Genomic DNA, 19,532 nt, shown 5'->3' on the forward strand with positions numbered 1-19,532 from the left:
TCACCTCTGCACTTGTTTATTGTCATGAACAGTTGTCGTTCGCTGCGCTTTCACTCCGCAATTCTCATTTGGTAAAATAAATAGAGATAAACGAACCTTCAGGGCGTGCTCTGTGGAGCCCCGGTTAACTCCATGATTGGATTTTCGCGTGGGCCCCGGTTAGACCGGCCGCCGCGTGGGTGTGGGCGGCCCCGCGCCCCCCCGCCGGCCCGGGCAGCTCCTCCCGGCGTGGTCCCTCCTTCGGTCCCTCCTTCCGTCGAGGCTGCCGGGCGGGGCGGCTGAGCCAGCTCACTCTTCCACGGTAACCGTGATTCCCAAGGAAAATGGAAAAATGCTTTTCAGAATCTCATCATTGGGGTTTTGTTTTACAAGCGCCGTAATCGGTCAGCACACCTCCGTTGTCCTTCGTGGGGACACGGCCCCCATGGCCCTGAGGTCTGCACGGGCTGAGGACACGCGCACACCCATGTGTGCAGACGTGCAGACGCCCGGGCACACCCTAAAGCGACCACCACGAGACTTCTGCGTTACTCATTGCAAGATGCACACTTGTGCTGCACCAGCGAGTGGCGGCAAACGCGGGCCACTGTTTACCACAGACGCCCCTGGGTCCCCAGCTGCCCCCTGCACGTGTGTGATGCACGTGCCGGCAGGGAGGCCACGGGGCCACGCGTGGACACGCATGTGCGGGCTCGGGTGTGGAGACCGCGGACCCTGCACACACGTGTACACCCGTGTGGGAGGCCACGGGCCCAGGTGGCTGTCACTGCACCTGCCCAGAGGCAGCAGTAGAGAGAAACAGGCCCGTGGCCCAGTGGTGGCCGGATCACCAAGGACCTGCCTCACCTGTCCAAAGCCACAGGCCCCTCTTGCTTGCGGGTCTGTGGTGAGAGGGGCCCGTGCCAGGGGTGGGCTGCGTGGCAGAGGGGCGGTGCCCAGCCTCACACCGTCTGGCCATGAAGGCCCCCAGTGGGCGAGGACTGGGGGTTGGCGGGAGGCTCGGGCTCTCCTTCCACATGTGCGGCTCCCTTGAATATGCCCCCTCCCAGCCTGCTTGGAAATGCCCCCCGGGGCGTGTGGCTTGCAGCCAGGGGGAAGCCCGGCCCAGAGACCCGCGATGGGCCCCAGCGCTCCCCCATCCGCCGGGGCGGCTGAGCCCCCGGGAGCCGGCTTCCGTCTCGGAGCTTTCCTGGAGTCAATGCTGGGTCCTCGCAAAACAGAACCAGTGCGTTTCCCCCTTTAAAAATCTCAGAAGCAAAACAGGACGGGAAGGGTGCTGGGATGTCTGCGACGGTCCTTGGGCTGTCACACGGCAGGACCCCACCAGAGGCCCCTTCCCTGGGCTCCTGGGCATGACAGTGACCACAGACGGACGGACAGACAGACAGCGAGGGGCCTCCGGGAGCCCCTGGCAGCAGGTCAGGACCAGTGTTCAGGGTGGTGCAGTGGATCCAGTATGTACACGGAGGCCTGGCGGGGGGTGGGGGGCGCCTGCTATCTGGCACGCTTCTCCACGGAGTACACGGAGATGTAGTAGTCGTTGCTGCCCACGGCCAGGTGAGGCTGCGAGGAGAGCAGGGCAGGTGAGCAGGCGGGCGGGAGGGCGCCGTGCAGCCACCTCATCCCCACCCTGCTGCAGCTCTCGGCAGAGGCCCCACAGCCTGCCACAGGGACGCGGGGCCCCCACGGCTCCCTGTGGGGATGGTTCTGCGAACCCAGTGCCGTGCGTCCAGGCTGAGAGCCCCACACTGCCTGGGGGCCTCTGGCGGAGCCCACAGACTCGTGGCACTGCCCTAAGGGATGAGCATGGGTCACAGATCTGGGCTGCTCCTCCCCGGGGCCCACGGGCTGGGCGAGGATGCCCAGCACCCTCCTCACTGCGAGGCTTCTGCAGGGGCGGCACCAGTGCGGGCCCAAAGGTGACGAAGAGTGGGCTGCCCCATGTCTGTGCAGCCCACGACGCCCTGCCTGACGCGGGAATGCGGTGCTGCTTTTAGAGGCGGTTTGGGGGCCGTGACCCCCAGAGACCCTATGCCCCGACAAGATCCTGTTTCTCAACCTTCTTGGACATGGGGAAGGTGGTGTGGGGTGGGGCCCGGCTGCAGTCCCACCTGCCCGCATGCCCCCTGGCCCCCGGCCCCCCGCCCCGGGTGTGGGAACACAGACCCAGTGCGGGTGGAAGGCCAGGCAGCTGATGGCCCCGACGCGCTGGCCCATGAACCCGTCGTAGTACTTGATGTGGTTGATGAGCTCCCCGTTCCCGCTGTAGATGGCCGTGAACTGGTTCATGGAGCCGCTGCGCACAAGGAGGTCCGGGGTTAGCCTCCCGCCGGGCGGAAGCTGCCGGCGCAGAGAAGCTGGGCGGCGGCCCCTCCCCCCACGCACCTCCCAGACACGGGGCCGCCCTGGCCGCCCATCACCCAGGCACGAGGGGCCCCACAATTATGTGGCTCCAAGGAGCACTGCTTCCAGCCATGGGGGACGGCGCCGGCTGTTTACACGGAGGCCCGAGGCTGACTGTGGTGCTGAGAGGGTCGGGCCAGGAGAGGCCTCTCGTGTTCCCTCAGGTTGGTACCTACCAGGCGATCAGGTTTGCCTGGGGGTGGATGTCGAGGGCCGTGAGCCCCTTCACGATCTGAAGGACGTTCACAGACTCTGGCATCCGAGGGTCGAAGAAACGCACGTCCCCGTTGACACTGCCGGGAAAGGGTCACCGTCGGGCCGTGTGCACACGCACTGCTCCAGGCCAAGGCCGGCTGGCCCCTGAGGCCGAGCATGAGCCCGCCCCACCGGCCGAGCCCCGGACTCCCAGGCCCCGCGGCCCAGGCGGAGCAGCGTAAGCAGCCGCGGCAGGTCTTGCACAGGAGGTGAGTTATGGGTTCATTTCCGGTCCCGGAGATTCGATTTCGTGCAGCCCGGGACGCGGTTACGGGGTGGGGGGGAGGCGCGGGCGGCACGTGGCCCCTGGAGCCGCTTTCCCGCCCCCGGGCTCCGGCGGGTGTGGTCCAGAGCTCTGTTCTGCTTTCATACTCGCGCCTCTCGGGAGCGATGGTGGCTCGGTGACAGTGAGTTACCTTCTGCTGTCCCTTTAACGGGCAAATAAATATTCGCTGCTCTCAGCACGGGATTTACCGGGCAGCAGAAACGAACGTACGGGCAGGCGGCTACTCCACGCAGAGACCCCGCGGCAGAGGGCCGGAAGATGCCCACCGGCTCCCGGGCACCCCCCGCCACCGCCGCGGAGCAAGCCTCCCGTCGCCAGCGGGCACGGCTCTGCCCATGTGTCCCTGCCCTCCCACCGGCCCTGACCTTTCCGCCGGTCCCAGAGCGGAGGTTAATTACTGCCCGGAAATGCCACCCTTTCCGGGCTATTTAAATACCAGGGACATATTTTAAATGGAGGAGAAAATACTGTTTTTACAGCAAAACGTCCCATAAATATTTCGTGCTCGTTACCTCACGCTCATGATGTGGCCCTCGGGGTGCTTCTGGAGGTAGGCCTTCACCACCCAGGCCGTGTGCTCCCGGTACGTCATGACGCGGCTGGAGGGGAGGAGGCCGGGTCAGAGCCTGGGGGCTGCCGGGGGGGGGGGGGGGGGGGGGGGATGGGGGGGGAGGGGCAGGCTAGGAAGCCCAGAGTGTGACTTCTCTGGAGCCAGGGAAACCCGCTGTTCCTTTACAGGGGTCAGGGTCCCGCTGTGTCTGCGGATTGGCCTGCGCCCACCATTCACGTGACGCCCGGACGCCAGCAGGCCCCTGGGAGCACAGCGCTGCTGCCCTAGAGCCCCCCGCCCTCCAACAGCGAGCCCCAGGTCGCAGCTGGGGTGCACAGGTGCCCAGCGTCACTGCCCTCGGCGTCAGGAGGAGGCGTGGGCTCTGGGGGACCCCAGCTGCACCCTCGGAGCCACTCCATCATCCTTGGCTCTTTTCGGGCCAATTTGTGACTTTACTGCCTGCTCGGGGTAGCTTTTTAAAGTGACAGCCTGATGGGGATAAAACTCATGTACCATAAATCCACGCTTTAAAAGCGCAGGGGCAGTGGGTTTCGGTGCGCTTGCGGCCGTGGGGGGGTATTTCCGGCAGCCCGGAGAGAAGCCCCGCTCCCCCGCGGGGACCCTTCTAGGGAGAACCGGCAGGGTGGGTGCGGGCCCACCCGGCACCGCTCCAGCCTCGGGGCTGCACCTGCAGACCAGCCCTGACCTGGCCGGCTTGTCCCGGCACCAGGGCCTCTGCAGCCAACAGCCTGCCCCGTGGCTCATCCCACGCAGCTGCCCACTTGCCATCCCGCACCCCGAAGGCCAGGCTGGATGTTCTGGGATGGACTAGGTGTTAATGAGCACCTCAGGTGCCCCTGGAGGCCGTGCGGTGGGGCTCGGGCTCGGGACCACCACGGGGACCTCAGCTCCTCACTGCCCACAGGGGACAGCACTGGCCCCCAGTGCCTGGAACCGCCCTGACCGTACGCGGGGCTCCGCGCTGCATGATGCCCACACAGGCGCTCCCTGACACCGTCTCCTTGGCCATCCACTGAGCTCAGGGAGGGTCCCCGGCCCTGCTGGCCCCGCTCCATGCGTCGTGGGAATGTGGCCTCGGTGGGGGGTGCCCAGTGGGCTCCGGGAGGCTCACTCTGTCTGGGCCCGGGAACCCGGCAGGAACATGACCACCTGGTCGGTGCTGGTGCTCGGGGGAGGGTTACCATTCACTGAGCGCCATCCTTCGGTCGTAGACACGGATGGAGCCATCGCCGAGGCCGGCCACGATGAGGGAGCGGTGGGAGTCACAGGACAGGCTGGTCACGCAGCTGTCGGCGCCTGTGGGGATGTCCTGGGGCACAGGGACAGCAGTGAGACCCACCCACGGCGGCCGGGCGTGCCACCACCCCTGACATGGGGCCCTGCCTTCCCCACTGGGGAAGCCATCGAAGGCACAGGGAGCCCGCGAGCCGGTCCCCAGTCCCCAGGGCCACAGCCAGCACACAACTCTGGAAACTGGCTTTGGTGCCAACTACTTTCCAGGGTCTCTCTTCCCTAAAAGGGAAGACACAGCACAATTTGGTGGGGAGGGATCCTCCTAGTTAGTTCAGGAAAGGGGCCAGGGAGTTTGCCTCTCCTCCGGGCAGCCGTAAAGACCAAGGAGGGCAGGGGTGATGAATGCTTGGGAGGAAAGAGCAGGGGACAAAAGGGGCCACAGGAGGGCAAGTGCCTTCCCACTGTCAGGGCTTTTGCTGCTGTTGGGTCCACAGGGAAGGGATCCCACATGCATGGATCCAATCTGCCTAAAAGGCATCAGGACGAGGGGCCGCAGCCACCCCTGGGATGCCCGGCCTGGGGCCTGCTCGGGGGACCTACAGGCGGGAGGGGCGGGACCCAGGCAGCTGAGCTGGAGACAGGTCCCAAGTCCCAAGAACGGGCTGTGAGCACCAGCGAGTCCTTGCTGCACGGGAGGGCTGCAGGGGCCCCGGGAAGGGCACCGTGGCATTGAGGCCCTGAGCGCAGGACAGACGGAGGTCACCTCCACCTGGGCGGCCACCCTGGCAGTGGAACCCGTGGAGCGGTGGCGGCGGCTCAGAAGAGCGTGCCCTGGCCTCACAGCGGCTCCGTCCCCGGCCCTTCCAGATGGCCCCGGAGCCCTCCCTCCTCCTCAGGGCGCCGGTGTCACTGAGGGCTTGGCGGGAGGCCCAGGGCCGGCGGGAGGCCCGGAGGACGGAGCTCCCGGGCCTCAGGCCACAGCCAGCACCGCCTCCCGGAGCCTCGGTGGTCCCCAGCTGTCTGCGCCCTACGGCCCCTCCCAGGTTGTCTCAGTCAAAACCAGTCCCCTCCTTGCTGTTGATTAAAATTGGAAGTAAAAGACTCTTTACGAAGCACAAAGCACGCAGGGAAATAATTCACCATTCCAATTTAAAATGTTTTCACCCTGCAGCTTTCTGATATTCCCTCATTTGCACACATAAAATAATATTGGGAAATAATGAGGATTAGCAGAGGCTTAATCACGCGGCGACGGCGGGTCAGGGTGTCAGAGGAGGGCGCAGCAGGAGCTAATTAGCTTCCTACGGGGTGGAGGCCGCTCCCTCCCCGGCTCCTGCTTCTCTGGAGGGCGGCCTGTGGGGGGAGCGGAGCTGGGGGCCGGGCGGGGGCTGGGCTTACCTGCACCTTCATCTCACGGTCCGTGTCCCAGATCCGGACGATCCGCACGTCCCCCGAGCTCATGAGGAGGCCGGTCTCCTGCTCCCAGTCCACCACCATCCCGGCTCCTGGGGGGACACAGACCGCCCCGGTGTCACGGCGGGAGCCTGGCCCAGCCCCTGGGCACCACGGAGCGCCACACCACCCACACCCGTGGCTGCGTCCCCAACCCCACGGGAAGTCCAGGGCGCGGATCTGGGCCGGGGCAGCAATCTGGGGTCCGTGCAGATCCCCGGGCTGCCCGGGCACCTGCCGGCAGGACAGCGCGGTCCTAGGACCCCTTGTCTTCCAGAATGCTGGGCACAGCGGGCAGCCCCACCACCTCCGGGTGGCCGTGGAGATGCTTCTCTTGGCCACGTCGGGGCTCAGGGATGTGGCTTCTCGGGGCTCTGCGGGGGCCGGGCAGACGACGCCGGGAGAGAGGCCCACGCTGGGGCCGCACGGGAAAGCGGGGGCTGCGGCGCTCCCAGACGTGGCATTACAAGCTCACGAGAGGGACTCTACTTAGAACAAGGGTCTGTCTCGAACACCCCGGGGGATCCCGTACCCCCACCCAGCTCTGACGGTGGCTGGCATTTCCCCCTTTTTGCTCTCTTGAAAAGTAAGATTTTAGATGAGCGAAAGCCTCACTTGCCGACTCCGATCCCGGCCGAGCCGTCCCGGGCCGAGGGCACCCTCCCTAGCCAGCCGCGGGCCCCCCGGCGCACCCGTCCCCACAGGAGGGTGGCCTCGCCACCACCACCAACTCCAAATGGGGCGTACTTCCGGGAACCTGCGTTCCCCTTACAGGCAGCAGGTAGGGGTCTGGTTACCCTCCGGACCGTTTATTTAGCTCTTCCCCGATTCTGCAAACCGTGGCTGCAGCGGCGACTGGAAGGAGGCACCGGGCCGGGGGCGCGGGTCCCCCTGGGCGCAGCCGCGTCAGGACGGCACAGGGGCTCCCGGACCCGGACCCCGCGCTGGCTGGCGTCTGCGGCACTCTCCCGGCCAGACGTGCGTCCGGAGCCGCGTGGGGACAGCGTCTCTCCCCGTTCTGTCACTTACGTGCTAACCTCGCGCGTGTTCCTTGGGTGACACGCACGGCCCCCTGGCTGCTGCTCTGCGCCGCGCCCCCCGCGCCCCCCACGGCCCCGGGCACCCTGCTCTCCCGGCTGTCAGCCTGGGCCCTGGAACTCCTCCTCCCCCTCCCTCCGGGTCCCAATCTCCCTTCGGAGCCCCAGCCTCTCCGCCGGGTCCCCTGCAAGCAGGGAGGGAGCCGGGCCCAGACCTTGGACCCACGGGCAGCTCGGCTCGGCGGCGGAAGTCTTCCGAGTGTCACTGTCTGCAAAAGGACCTGCGGGGAGACTGAACTACTGGGCACGGGGTTTCCTTCTGGCGTTGAGAATGTTCTGGAACCAGATGGGGGGGTGCACATTACGACTGCACAAAATGCCACTGAACGCTTCGCAACGGTTAATTTTATGTTATATGAATTTTACCTCAAAGACAATCTCAAAAGAAAAGAAAAGAAAAGAAAAAGACGAGCAGGAGGCCTCCATTCGGCCGGGGTGTTTGTTCTCCTTGAGCAAAGGTCACGTGTCCAGGTGCGGAGGCAGGGCCCCCGGGGCAGTCCCTCTGGCCACTCTGTGCCAGGACGATACCCCAGGCCTGGGGGACGTGCTGAGGCTCCAGGCACGGCCAGCAGCGGGGGGCGGCGGGCGAGGCGGGGGTGTTCACCACGTGGGGGCGACCCTGCAGGAAGCTCCCTGACCTGGGGAGGGGGCAGGATGCTGAGGGCGCCCGTCCCGAGGGGGAGGGAGTCTGCAGCCCCGCTGCTTCAAACCCCATTTTTACTGGATTTGATATATTTGGTACCATTGAGGATGGAGAGCGTGACTTCCGACCCCGGCCCCTTGGCCACTGTCAGTCATGGGCCCCTCTGGAGTCAAACCCCAAATGCATCCCTCAGAACGGGCTGCGACCCCGGGCCAGCACCCGTGGGGTCACCCAGGTGGCCTGTCCCAGCCAGTGTCCCAGGAACCAGTTCCTCCACCTGTGAGCCTTCTGCCCCTCACGTCGCGGGGACCGGACGGCCTCATACAGCGAAGCCAGCGCACATGATGAAGGATGGATGGCCGTGCGGCGCGGGGCAGCGCACAACCCCGTATGACGGGGAACAGACACGGCTCCTGAGGACGCTTGTTCGAGGCCCCTGAGACCCAGGTGTGACCTGAGAATGACGAAGCTGGACAGCCATGAGTTGGTCCCACGGTGGGCGGGGGGGCCGCATAGTTGTGCCACCCTGTGTCCACTAGACAAACACACGCCCCCACAGCAGCCCTCTGCAGGCCCCCGGGGCACACCAACCCGCAGGCCCAGCAAAGCACACGGTGTGACGCAGCCCTTGGGGGGGAGAGGCCACACGAGGGCTTCTCTGAGCAGCGGCTCTGCTGGCTGACCCGGGGCAGAGCGGTGCCCACTCCCTTTCTGCGACTGCTGAGCCCCCTGGCGCGGGAGCCCCTGGCTGCCACCGTCCCCACACAGGAGGGACGTGGCCACACTGACGCAGGACCTCAGTCACGTGCCCTTATCACCAGTGACAGGCAATTGGCCCGGGGACCAGCCTCAGGAGGGACCTCTGTCGGGAAGGAGCCACCTGCAGGCAGGGACCGCTGCCCGCCGACGGGCCCATCTTCCCCTGGCGACGTCGGCAGGGATCACGTGCACTCCTGGTGGTGCCGAGGCCGTTCCAGGACTTGGATCTGTCATCCCACTGTGGGCCGCGTGACCAGGCCCCTGGGCAGGCCTGGGATGGGTTCTGCCCTCACCCTGCTCCTCAGGGGCTGGCGGGCCCCGGAGCCACAACGTGAGAGCTCGGCCCACGAGAACCAGGCGGCTTGAACGAGACCCTGACTTCTCCCACGTGGAGGCCGGAAGTCTGAGGTCAGGGTGCTGGAGGGTCGGCTCTGGCTCGCCGACAGCAGCCTTCCTGCCGTGTCCTCACGCGGCGAGGAGAAAGTCCGGGCGCTGACCGTATCGTGGGCCCCACCACGACTCTGTCAAACCCCAATCACTGGGGATCAGGCTTCAAGAAGTGAGCTTTGGGGGCCACGCACATTCGTCCACAGCCTTCCTCGCTTTGAGGACAATGACTTCCTCCGGCTGGATTCACTGTGACGTGGAGGGAGGCACCCGTAGGAGCCCGTGGAGGAGGTGACCCACGGCGACAGGGGCGGTGGGAAGAGGCAAGGCCCATGCAGGGCTGTGGACCGGCCCTCCCGGGGGTGCGGTCTGCACGGGGCCGCACCTGAGAGCAACCAGAATTGGCCCCTGGGTCAACGTGGGGTCTCGGTTTCCTGCAACGGCTCCAGCTTCGAGAAACAATCTTTGTAAAATTTGTAAAAACTAAAAGTCATTTGCTTTATGTAGACTCCTCAGGTTATCCTAAAGAATAAGCGAGTTCACAAGTCCGAAAGCACTGAGGTCAGAGCACAGGCCGTGGCCCTGGGGGGGACTGCCGTGAGGGGACCACTGGGTCGCTGCGGGGCTGCCTCTGCGCCCCCCTGAAGGCAGGCAGAGCCCGGAGGCTGGCGATGAGGTTTCTGTCCTGGCGGGGACAGTGCACCGTCCTGCACAGCCAGACCTCCTAGGCCCCCCGAATTGTGACCCGCGGGGCGGCCGCCGCGGCAGAGCGCGCGCTGCCGTGTGTTGAGGCGTCCTTGGCCGTCCACCTGGTGCTCCGTGTCAGCCCCGCCGGGCCCTTCGCGGCGTAGTTGATGAGCGTGTGGGCCAGATGGCATCTGGAACACGGCGCCAATGTCTCAGCGCCAGCGTCTGGGGTCACGGGGACGAGCAGAGAGGGTACGGGGTGGGGTGGGTGACCCAAGGACGTGAGGCGAGCGCCGCGGCTGCCCTGCGCGGGGGTGTTTTGTTCTGGAGGCAGCCGCTTCCTGAGGCATCGCCTTCACGGTGATCCGACGAGGGGCGCTGCGGAGCCAGAGGGAGCTCGCCCGGGTCAGGGCCCCGATGCTCTGGTTCTGACTTGATGGCCTCTTTGAAGACCTCTCAGGCGTGGTCACCTGGGTGCCGACCCCAGGCCTCGGCATCTCCCCTGGCCCAGAGGCTCTGGGAGGTGAGTCCACGCGGCCACCTGACAGCCCCCAGCCCCCTGTGAGCGGAGCCAGGGGATCGCGGGGGCTCTGGTTCCTTTTAAACTCTGGACTCTGACGCTAAGCACGTTCTGGCTGAAATTAGTGTTGCAGTCGAGGTCTTGGGAGACTGGGTTTTCCCGAGTCCTGTGCCCCACGTCTGGGCAGCCCAGTCTGACCCCAGATAGGACGTACAGGTGCCTGCAAGGTGGTGAAAGCCACATTCTCTGACCCTGTGACCCTGAGACCGTGAGACCCACAGCACGGGCGGGCGGCCAGCCCTGACGTGGGGCTCCCACTGCCAAGAGAGCCACTGCCCCCCCTTGACGCCAGTTCCTGAACTGAAAAACAGGCAGCCAGCAGTCCTGTCCCAGAGGAGGGCCGGAGAGGGTAATGGTGGGATGGCTACGACCCCTCCTGCACAGGGCGTCTCGTACACGGGGGCCGGGCGCCCTCACCAGCCGCAGAGGCCATCCCCCGGGGCCCGGGGCCTGCGGGGCGCACCTTTCTACCATCCCAGTTGCAGTCGAGGACCTAAGCTCAGGCTGGTTTGGGGACTTTTACAAAAGCAAACAAAAGGGAGCTGAGGTAGAGTCGGGGCCGCAGACGAAGCCCACCCTTATTCAAGTCTGTTCTCTCGTGGGGCCGCCCGGCCTCTGACGGACACCAGGGGAACATAAACTTTCTCGACAACTCAGTTGTTTCCTCTTTTAACTGCAAAAAACGCCCTCGAAGCTGGCCTCTGAGGTGCACACGACGGCCGGCGAATGGCCAGGGCCTCTTGCTGCCCCGTCTGCCCCCGGGTACTTGCACAGCGCTGGCCAGGTGGGGCCCTGCACCCTGGGCGTGGACAGCCCAGGGGAGGGTCCCGGACACGTGCGGGAGGCTGTGGGCTCTCGAGGTGGGGTGCAGGTCACCGGGTCATGGCAGGGCGCTGGCGGGCACAGGAGAGCAGCGTCTGCGGTCGGTTTTAGTTGAAAAGAAGCCCCGCGGGAGCTGGAATGTGGATTGGGAGCCTTGGCCCGTGCCCTCGGCGGTGTTTGAGTTTGAGGGCGCCCCTTGCCGAAGACGGCGAGGCTGCCGGATGAAAGCAGGGTGTGCGCCCCCCCCCACCTCCAGGAGGTGCTCCTGCTCCCGCCCGGCCGCCAGGTCCCCCGGGGCCAGAAACGTGGGGGGAGGCCACTGGCGTTCTCACCGCCCCTTTCCCAGCCAGCCCCGCGTCTCGACTTCCAGACATGATGGGACAAGAGGTTATCTGATTTATCATGAGTTCAAGACGATGAGAGGGTTTCGTGTTCTTCCCAGGTGGGATGAGCGGAAGGAACAAAGTGGACGCCTGTGTTTGACGCTCCGAAGGCAGGCCTTGCGCGAGGTGGCTTCCTCCCGTAGGTCACCACCGGCGCCTCCTCTCTTCTCCTCCTGGGAGAGCAGAAGCCCATCTCCTGTTCGGTTGGGGTTTCCTCCCTGCGGCTTGTCTGCGGAGAAGGAGCTACCACAGCGGTAGTTTCTTCACAAAACACTGACCCGTGAGTCCGTGAGATTGTCCTCAGCCCCCCGGCCCCTCGGCCCCGTGGCCCTCCTGCGGAGAACACCCCCAGCTCTGGCAAAGGGACAGGCCAGGACGGAGGCTCCGCGCGGTCTGAACCTGACCCTGTGAGTCACAGGTCGGGAACCCCGTGTGCCGCCTGCATCCGTGAGCCCCAGCTCTTCGCGAGGTGCCCACACGCTGAAATTAAGAAAGAAAAACGATGTGTTTTGCTGGCTACGGGTTCCGTGTTTGCTAACCCAGTTCTACAGCTGTGGATCCGCGGGCAGCTGCGTGTGGGTGTTCTGTAACTATTAAGCTTATACGCGGAGTTTTCAGATGAAGTCAGGCGCTGTAAGAAACTTTGCATTAAATTCTGAAAAGGATTATTTTTCAAAAGTTTAGGTGGAAACACCAGTCTTGATGCAGGACTTCTCTGGCCCTGCTGGTGTCTTGCCCGCAGGGCTGGGCTGGTCACAACCTCCCTCCAGCGGGTGTCGTCTGGGTCACCTTCCATCCCTAACCGAGCGCGGTGTGCGGACCGGCCATCCCGTCCGGGAGCCCCACAGGAAGGCAGCGCAGCAGAGGGGAGGGACGAGGTCCCGAGCCTGCAGGACTAAGTCCCCACCTTCAGAATTAGCAGGACCAGGAGGTGCCACCACGAGGCCTCGGATCCCAGGGAGATTCCCGTCGACGGCTTTCCTTCCATTTCTCCCCAGAGCCCGTGCAGCTCCCCGGCTCGTCCCCTAACACCTGAGAGTCCCCTGGATGATCATCTTTTATAAGGGAGGGGCAGACAGGCAAAGGCACAGCCCTAACCCCTGCTGGCCCCGAAGAGCGGAGGGTGCAAGTGGAGGAGAGGGCCCCAGCTCCCCCAGCCCCGCCGGGGCGGCCCCGGCTAAGAGAGAGGACGCCTGTCCCTGCTAACTGTGGGCCAGAGACACCGAGGCCTTGTGGGTGAGGACACGGGGACCGTGGGTTTCACGTGGGGCTTAGCGGGGCAGCCAGAGCAGTTGCCAGAGTCAAACAATCCAGGGGGGTTAGGAGAACATTCCAGTAAAAGCAGCGGGGAGGCTCGCAGGCGGGGCGGCCGAGGCCACAGCGTGCTGCAGTCCAGACAAAAAGGGCCGGCCTTGCCCCAAACGGGCCTGACAGTCGTGGAAACCCGGTCACCAGGGTTTCTGGTCTAAAAATCAAGTCTCCGTCTAGGTGGGAAATCGGAAGGTGCTGCATTTCCTGAGACCCGGCCAAACGTGCCACTGGAACTCCCAAGTGCCCGAGGGCCCGTGAGTGCCACGGCGACAGCCACTGTGGCCGGTGCAGGGAGGCCTCCGAGTGCGGAGGCGGCGCTGTCGGCTCGGGCAGGTCGGTGGCCAGAGGGCTCGTGGCAGGCGTGGCCTGGGGGCAGGAGCTGCCCCGGCAGTGACCGCAGGGAGCACCGAGGGGAGAGCCCACCTGCGGTTCAACTTCAGAGCATGTACACGCGTGTGCATGCCTGTGGCGTGTACGTGTGCCCAAGCGTGTGTGCACACTCACGTCAGCCAGAGGTGCTTCAAGGGACGGATAAGAGCTCACATTTCACGAGACTCCCTGCCTCCTCCTCAGTCACAACTGCAGATTCGGACCTCCCCGAACAAGCTGCCGGACGGCACCCTGGCGACAGCGCCCTGGCAGGTGGATTCCAGCGCGGAGAGCTGAGCGAGGGGCTTCCAGCCGGCGGCGCTCTAGCTGCGTGGTGGCACCAAGTTCCCCGGGTCTGCGGGCAAATGCCCCTCCTCGCCCTGCACGCCCAGGTTCCCAGAGGACGAGCCTTGTCCGTGGGCTCCCCAGCGGACAGGTGTGGTCGGCCAGGATGCAGGGGCCCTGCTCCGGGTGTGTGGCTGTGCAGGGGGAGCTGATGGCCGCCGGGCCCCCCGGCCCGGACCATCCCCTGCACGGCCGGCAGACAGCTTGGAGGGCCAGCTGGAGCACGCACGCCTTGGCCTGCGGGGGGGGGGGGGTGCCCCAGATGCCAACAATCAACGGCCTGGGGAGCGGCTCTTGGTGTCCTCACTCCGTGTCTCTCCAGGTGTCTCCCTAGGGTCGCAGCCCGGCCTCTCCCAGCCGTCACGTCAGAGGCCAAGACAGTGCTGGGCAGGGGGAAGGAAGTCGGGAGCTCATGGCAGAAGGCGACCAGCGGTTGGCACAGGGGCTGGCATTCCACCTCCGACCCTCGGCTGCGGAGCTTAGATCCCGAGACGGGAGTTACATCGGGGGGACTGTGTGGACCGAGGGGGGTGGCCCTGACCCCACAGCACCCGGCCCGTCCTGTCTCCACCTGTAGAGCAGCAGCCCCCAGCTCCCGCCCCTCTGTCCTTCCAGCATCTCAGGAAGAACAAGGAAATAGCCTTCTCGCTAAGCTGACGCTGCCTGGCTACGAGGCGGGACCCAACTCTGGCTCAGCAGCCAGGAGAATCAGGGCGCCCCCCGGCCCTCGGCCTGCCTGCTGATGAGGACCTGCTGCTCCTCGCCCCTCCCCGTCCACCTCTCCTGCGGGAGGGAAGGGGCTGGCAGGAAAGGCACATGTACACAGCGGAAGCCACGCTCAAGTCAGGCCCGCGGTGGATGACGGGCCCGGAGCGGCTCCCCGCACCCCAGTGACATGTGGGGTCCTCTGATGGGGAGAAGACAGTGCAGGGGCGCCTGGGACCCAGGTCGGCCCCCTCAGCCCTGCTCCCTCTGCTCCCAGCTGGACCCTCCCACCCCACGCATGCGAACGACGACGCTCCCTGCCTCCCTCGCCCTGGGCCAAAGCAAAGGGAATAGCGTTGTGGGTGAGACTGTTCTTGGGGTATCGAAACCACACACCCACATCTTTGGGGGCAGAGAGGCGGGCGGCTGCAAATGGATCTGCTGAGCCGTCGGCGGTCCCCCGCTTTCCCATCCTGTGGCCCGGCCACGACCCCGACAGCCCTGGGCAGCCCCTGCTGTGCCTGCACAGGGGTCTCGGCTGTGCGCACGGGCCTGGGGTGTGTCACCCACTAGACAGCAGCAGGAAGTGAACGACCCAAACCTTCATCTCCAGGGTTCCCACCTGCACTGTGGGCCGCGTGAGCGCCCGGGTCGGGGTGGGGGTGTGTGTGTGGGCATCATGGCCCTGCCCCGACGCAGAACCCCCAGGAGAGCTGCCTGCATGGCTGGGGCAGTGGGGTCTGTGGGGGAGACAAGCCTTTGCTCTAATCCGGGAAACCAAGACAGAGGTGGAAGGACACAGGACGTAGCTTCATCGTCCCCGTCAGCGTGTGACCCCGGGGCCTGCAGGGGTCCAGGGCCGTGTGGGGGCCTCAGGGGAGGGGAGGATGGATGACTATCCTTTAACTAAAATAATTTGAAAATACGGCGACATTTTAAAGCCACCACAGGCGCCATCTGTGCTGGAGCTGCCCTCCTAGGGTCGGCGACTCCCCGCACGGAGGGGAGAGAAGGAGCCACAGAGACGACAGGCCGTGAGGATCGTGGGCACAGGCGAGGCCGCATGGGGAGTGGACCACGTGGCAGCGAGGCCGGGCTGGCAGCGCAGGGGCAGGAGGGCTGAGCTGCTTTCCTGTCAGTTTACAGCGAGACCACGACCCCACGGCCGCACATCCCTGGAACCAGGACCCGACGGGCTGTCCACGCGTGGTGGCACCACAGCGGCCATCAGCGGAGAGGAGCCTGCCGCCAGTCCAGCTCCTGCCCTGGGCCCTGACGGAGTGGCCGAGGGCGGCGGCCGTGCCCACCCAGGGGCAGCAGCCGGGGGCGCCTCTGTGGGCCGGGGGCCGGGCGAGCGGCCGGGGCTCCCGCGCAGGACACCCCCGCTGTCCGGGCCTGGGAGTAAGCCTGGGGCAGAGACTCGGGCAGGACAGGACAGGACACGGGCTGGAGCCGCGGGCAGCTGGCAGCGTCGGGTCTGGGGGCTCCGAGGCGGCGAGCGGCCCCCCCAGGGGCAGGCGGATGGGGCGGCAGCGAGGGGCCGCTCCCGGGGACCCACCTCTGGTTGTCGGCAGCATGTCCGAGAGCCCCTGCCAAGCCGTCACCATCTCTGGGTTCTTCTCCAAATCTGCGAAGTTCTTCCAGACCCGGATGGCGCCATCATCTGGGGAGAGGAGGGAGGGTGAACGCGGGGGACGCGGGGGACTGGAGGGGGCGGCCCCTCGTCGACAGGCCCCCGGCCTCGAGCCAAGTTCCTAGGAGGCCCATCTCCCCTGGGGCCCCTTAACTCCCGCCTGGGCTGCGGGGACGCCGCAGGGGCGTGTGGATCCTCCGGCCGCAGCCCGGGACGCCCAGCACGGGGCCTGGCGCTCTTCGCAGCCCGGGTGGCAGGGGGGTGCAGCTGCCTGCAGAAGCCACCCCGTGGCCTTCCTTTGGGGGCTCCCCGGGCTCCTGGGCCCCTTGTGTGGCCCTCTGAGGTGACTCCTGCCCGGGGATGACCGCTCGGCCTCACCTGCAGGGGGAGCACGAGGTTGGGGGACACCCGCTGGGCCGTGTCACCGCGACAGCCACGTGTTTGTCCTGCCCCTACTCTGCGACCATGAACCTTCCCTGCACTGGAACCTAAGAGCGTGTGCTGCTCCTCCGACGGGACCCCTATGACCACTCTTGTGCCCCCTGTGCCCGGAAATCACCCTCTCCCTACCCATGGCTCGTAAGGTGCTTGGGGGCACCTGCCCTCCGACTCCGCTGAGCCGCCCCGGCTCCCCACGGCCGCCCCATGCTCCTCCACTCCTGCACCCTGAGGCCTGCGGCGGAAGGATCTGCTGTGGGTGCCTCCACCCAGTGTGCGGAGGCCCCGCCTGGGAGGGAGGCCCCAGCAGGACCCTTCACCGCGGGGCCAGAAACACCCTGAAGGACGGGGCGGCAGCGTTCTCACTGCGGTCAGCTTGCTACGTCCATGACTCAGGCTCAGACCTAACGTAGGCCGGGGCGGGGCGGGACAGGGTGGGGCAGACCAGGGCAGGGGAGAACAGGGACGGGACGGGAGCGAGCCTGGACGTATACCTTGCCCCCCAGCCTCGTGCGCCCCCTCTGCCCTCTCCCCTCTCCCTGCCCGCCCGTCCCACCCTGGGCCTCTTATCCGTGGAGGTGCAGTCGGTCCCACGGTGACTCCTGGTCACCCACAAACAGCAGGGATGTGTCATTAAACAGCTAAAGGAGGCGGCTGTTCCCCAGGGTGGCTCACTGGGAAGCCTTTGGGGGGGCGCGAGGTAGAGACGTTTCAGGCCCAGAACGCGGGCGAGGCCTGCGGGGGCAGCGGCCCTCCGGGAGGCAGGCGTCAGGCCCGAGCAGGAGCTGGACGCGGTGGTGGCGGGAACCCGCAGGAGCCGAGGTGGGCCTGCCTCCCCGCCCGCGGCGCTCCGGGACCCCCAGGCCTCGCCTCTGAGGGCATCTCAGGGGCCATGAGGGCCAAGGCTGGCGGCCTGTCCCGGTCAGGGTCACCCGGCAGTCACTGGGTGTGCCCCAGGAACGCTCCCGCCTCGGGGTGGTGGCCGTCACCACGAGCAGTGCCCTTCGCCGCAACCACCAGGGTCGAACAAGGCTGCGTCTGCACCCGTGTGGGGTCCCCCCGAAGCCCACTCACCCGTGGCCGTGAGCAGCAGCGAGCAGTCCTGGCCGTTGAGGTACTCCATGGCGGTGACCCTGGTGTACCGGGGGTTCCCGTTGTGGAAGTAATCCAGCTTCTCCCCCTTCTCCCAGTCCCAGAAACTTCGGAGGAGAGAGAAGGTCTGTTGTCAGGGGAACAGTCACGGAAGCCACAGGGCGGTCCTCCCCTGCCCCTGCTGGGATGGCCACACCGACCCGCGGCAGCCGAGCCCCGGCACGTGCGCACAAACGGCCTGGGAGCACGGCTGCCGGGCGCTGGCACGGGGGTGCCCTGAGGCCCGGGGTCCCGCTCCTGGGCACCGAGACGCGAGACACGTCTGCCCACGCCCATAGCCACCAACGGTGGGGAGAGGGGGGCGGCCACAATAAAGACTGGGGCCCAGACCGACACAGAGGCCCCAGCGCTGTGCAAACGGGCCGTGTTGGGTGTTGCAGACAGATGGCAGGACGGCGGGACGACAGGGTCAGTGACGAATGGGGACAGAGTTCCAGTTTACGAGATGGAGCGAGTTCTGGAGGCGGGTGGTGGTGCTGGCCCCGCGGCAGGGTGAGGGCGCCCGTGCCCCCCCCCCGCCCCCCCCCCCCCCCCCCCGCACTGACGCTGTGAAGACGCAAAGTTTTGTGTGCATTTTGCCACAATAAAGGCAAGAGGAATAGGAAACAGGTAAGGACACCCCGACCGCCTCCCCTGTAGTGGGGACCTTCTCCGTGACACAGGGCAAGGCTAGTCATAGACTCGGTGTCTCACTGTCACGTTTCTTTGCAGGCAGTAGCAGGACTGAACCCGGGCGCCCGTGTCTCCCTCACAGTGCAGTTCCGAGGAGCCCACCGTGTGCGCAGGCGCCAGAAGCTCCTGCCACCACCCTGTCCGTTTCTCTGCGCGTTCACGAGCCCCGCTGCTGCGACCCCCCCGAGGGCTCGTGGAGAGAGGCGGCCACGCGGCGACCGCGGCACATGCCACTGGGTGCCTGTTACCAGCTGAGACGCAAGCGCCACGAGCGCCCGGCGTACCAGATGCTGTCCTTATCAGCCACGGCCACACACGGTGTAAAGGGGTGGAACTTGACCACGGAGGGGACGCCGGGGTTCCTGTTCAGAAATATCTGGTCGTCCAGTTTTGAGATACCTGCACAGAGAGAGACACAGCCATGGGCCGCCGCGTACAGGCCCGGGACGCCGTCGCGCTACCAAGGCCGAAGCCGCACCTCCTGTCTGGGGACCCGGGAGGCCAGAAGGGACACACAGGGCAGCGGCCGGACGAGGGCCTGGCTCCCTGACCCCAGGGCGGACGCGGGGCAAGTCTTCAGTCGGCCCCATCAACTACGCGCAGGCCGCACGAGCGAGCTCGAAGGGCGATGGGGCGGCAGTTTCTGGAGGAAGGAGACTCCGCGCCCGCGGCCACGGTCCTGGTGGGCCTCTCGGGAAGGGGTCCCTCATCACCACAGACGCAGGGCGCCGAGTGGGGGCTGACACACCGGGCCCCAAACACCAGCACCGGGAAAGAAGCCCCACGGGGCTTTGGAGGAGTTTGTTTTAGAGAAACGATAAAAAGAGGCTGAAGAGGCCAAGAGGTCAAGACAGGGCTAGATGCGCTTCTGGCGACTAATCCATGGCTGAGCGGCCGGGGCCACGTGGGGGTCCCCTGGAGGGTGCTGGCGCCCGCCTGACGGTGACGTGGGTCCTCCACCCCCGCCCCCGCCGCGGGAAAACAGCGGACACTGACAACCACCTGGTAACAAGGTCGGGGTCTGAGCAAGGGCCGCCAGAGGGCCACAGCGGCTGTGTTCACGGTGGGGGCACGTTGCGGCCAGAGGGTGGGAGACCCGGGGACCCCGGCTCCCGAGTCAGGGTGCATGCGCGCGTGTGACAGCACTGGTCCTGGTGGCCGTGGTCGCCGGGGCGAGGCTGGGCGCCTCCCGGTCCGGTCACCTCGCTAATCTACGGGCACCAGGCCGCTTGCTCATCACCGCACAGGCACTCGGATCGCCGCACGCGGGCTGCAGGGGGGCGCGGGGGGCTGAGCGAGCGCCGTGTCCCCTGCTCTGGTGGCCGGGTCTGCCGCACGACCTCTCCCTC

The 19,532-nt window shown here is 66.3% G+C and overlaps 1 protein-coding gene across 3 annotated transcripts in view; it reads right to left on the bottom strand.

Moving 5' to 3' along the window:
* The window catches only part of RPTOR (regulatory associated protein of MTOR complex 1), a 329,546-nt gene continuing 310,014 nt past the window's right edge, over nucleotides 1-19,532 (bottom strand). For all 3 annotated transcript variants that reach the window (XM_025999917.2, XM_025999918.2, XM_072746474.1), the window contains 9 exons: nucleotides 18,468-18,582; nucleotides 17,434-17,558; nucleotides 15,847-15,951; nucleotides 6,147-6,253; nucleotides 4,697-4,824; nucleotides 3,457-3,543; nucleotides 2,580-2,696; nucleotides 2,167-2,296; nucleotides 1-1,563 (listed from right to left, as the gene is read on the bottom strand). In XM_025999917.2, the coding sequence (XP_025855702.1) occupies nucleotides 1,495-1,563; nucleotides 2,167-2,296; nucleotides 2,580-2,696; nucleotides 3,457-3,543; nucleotides 4,697-4,824; nucleotides 6,147-6,253; nucleotides 15,847-15,951; nucleotides 17,434-17,558; nucleotides 18,468-18,582 (983 nt within the window). In that variant the 3' untranslated portion in view covers nucleotides 1-1,494. The remainder of the gene's footprint in view (nucleotides 1,564-2,166; nucleotides 2,297-2,579; nucleotides 2,697-3,456; nucleotides 3,544-4,696; nucleotides 4,825-6,146; nucleotides 6,254-15,846; nucleotides 15,952-17,433; nucleotides 17,559-18,467; nucleotides 18,583-19,532) is intronic.

This window comes from Vulpes vulpes, chromosome 2 (assembly GCF_048418805.1).
Source record: "Vulpes vulpes isolate BD-2025 chromosome 2, VulVul3, whole genome shotgun sequence".
Classification (NCBI taxonomy): domain Eukaryota; kingdom Metazoa; phylum Chordata; class Mammalia; order Carnivora; family Canidae; genus Vulpes; species Vulpes vulpes.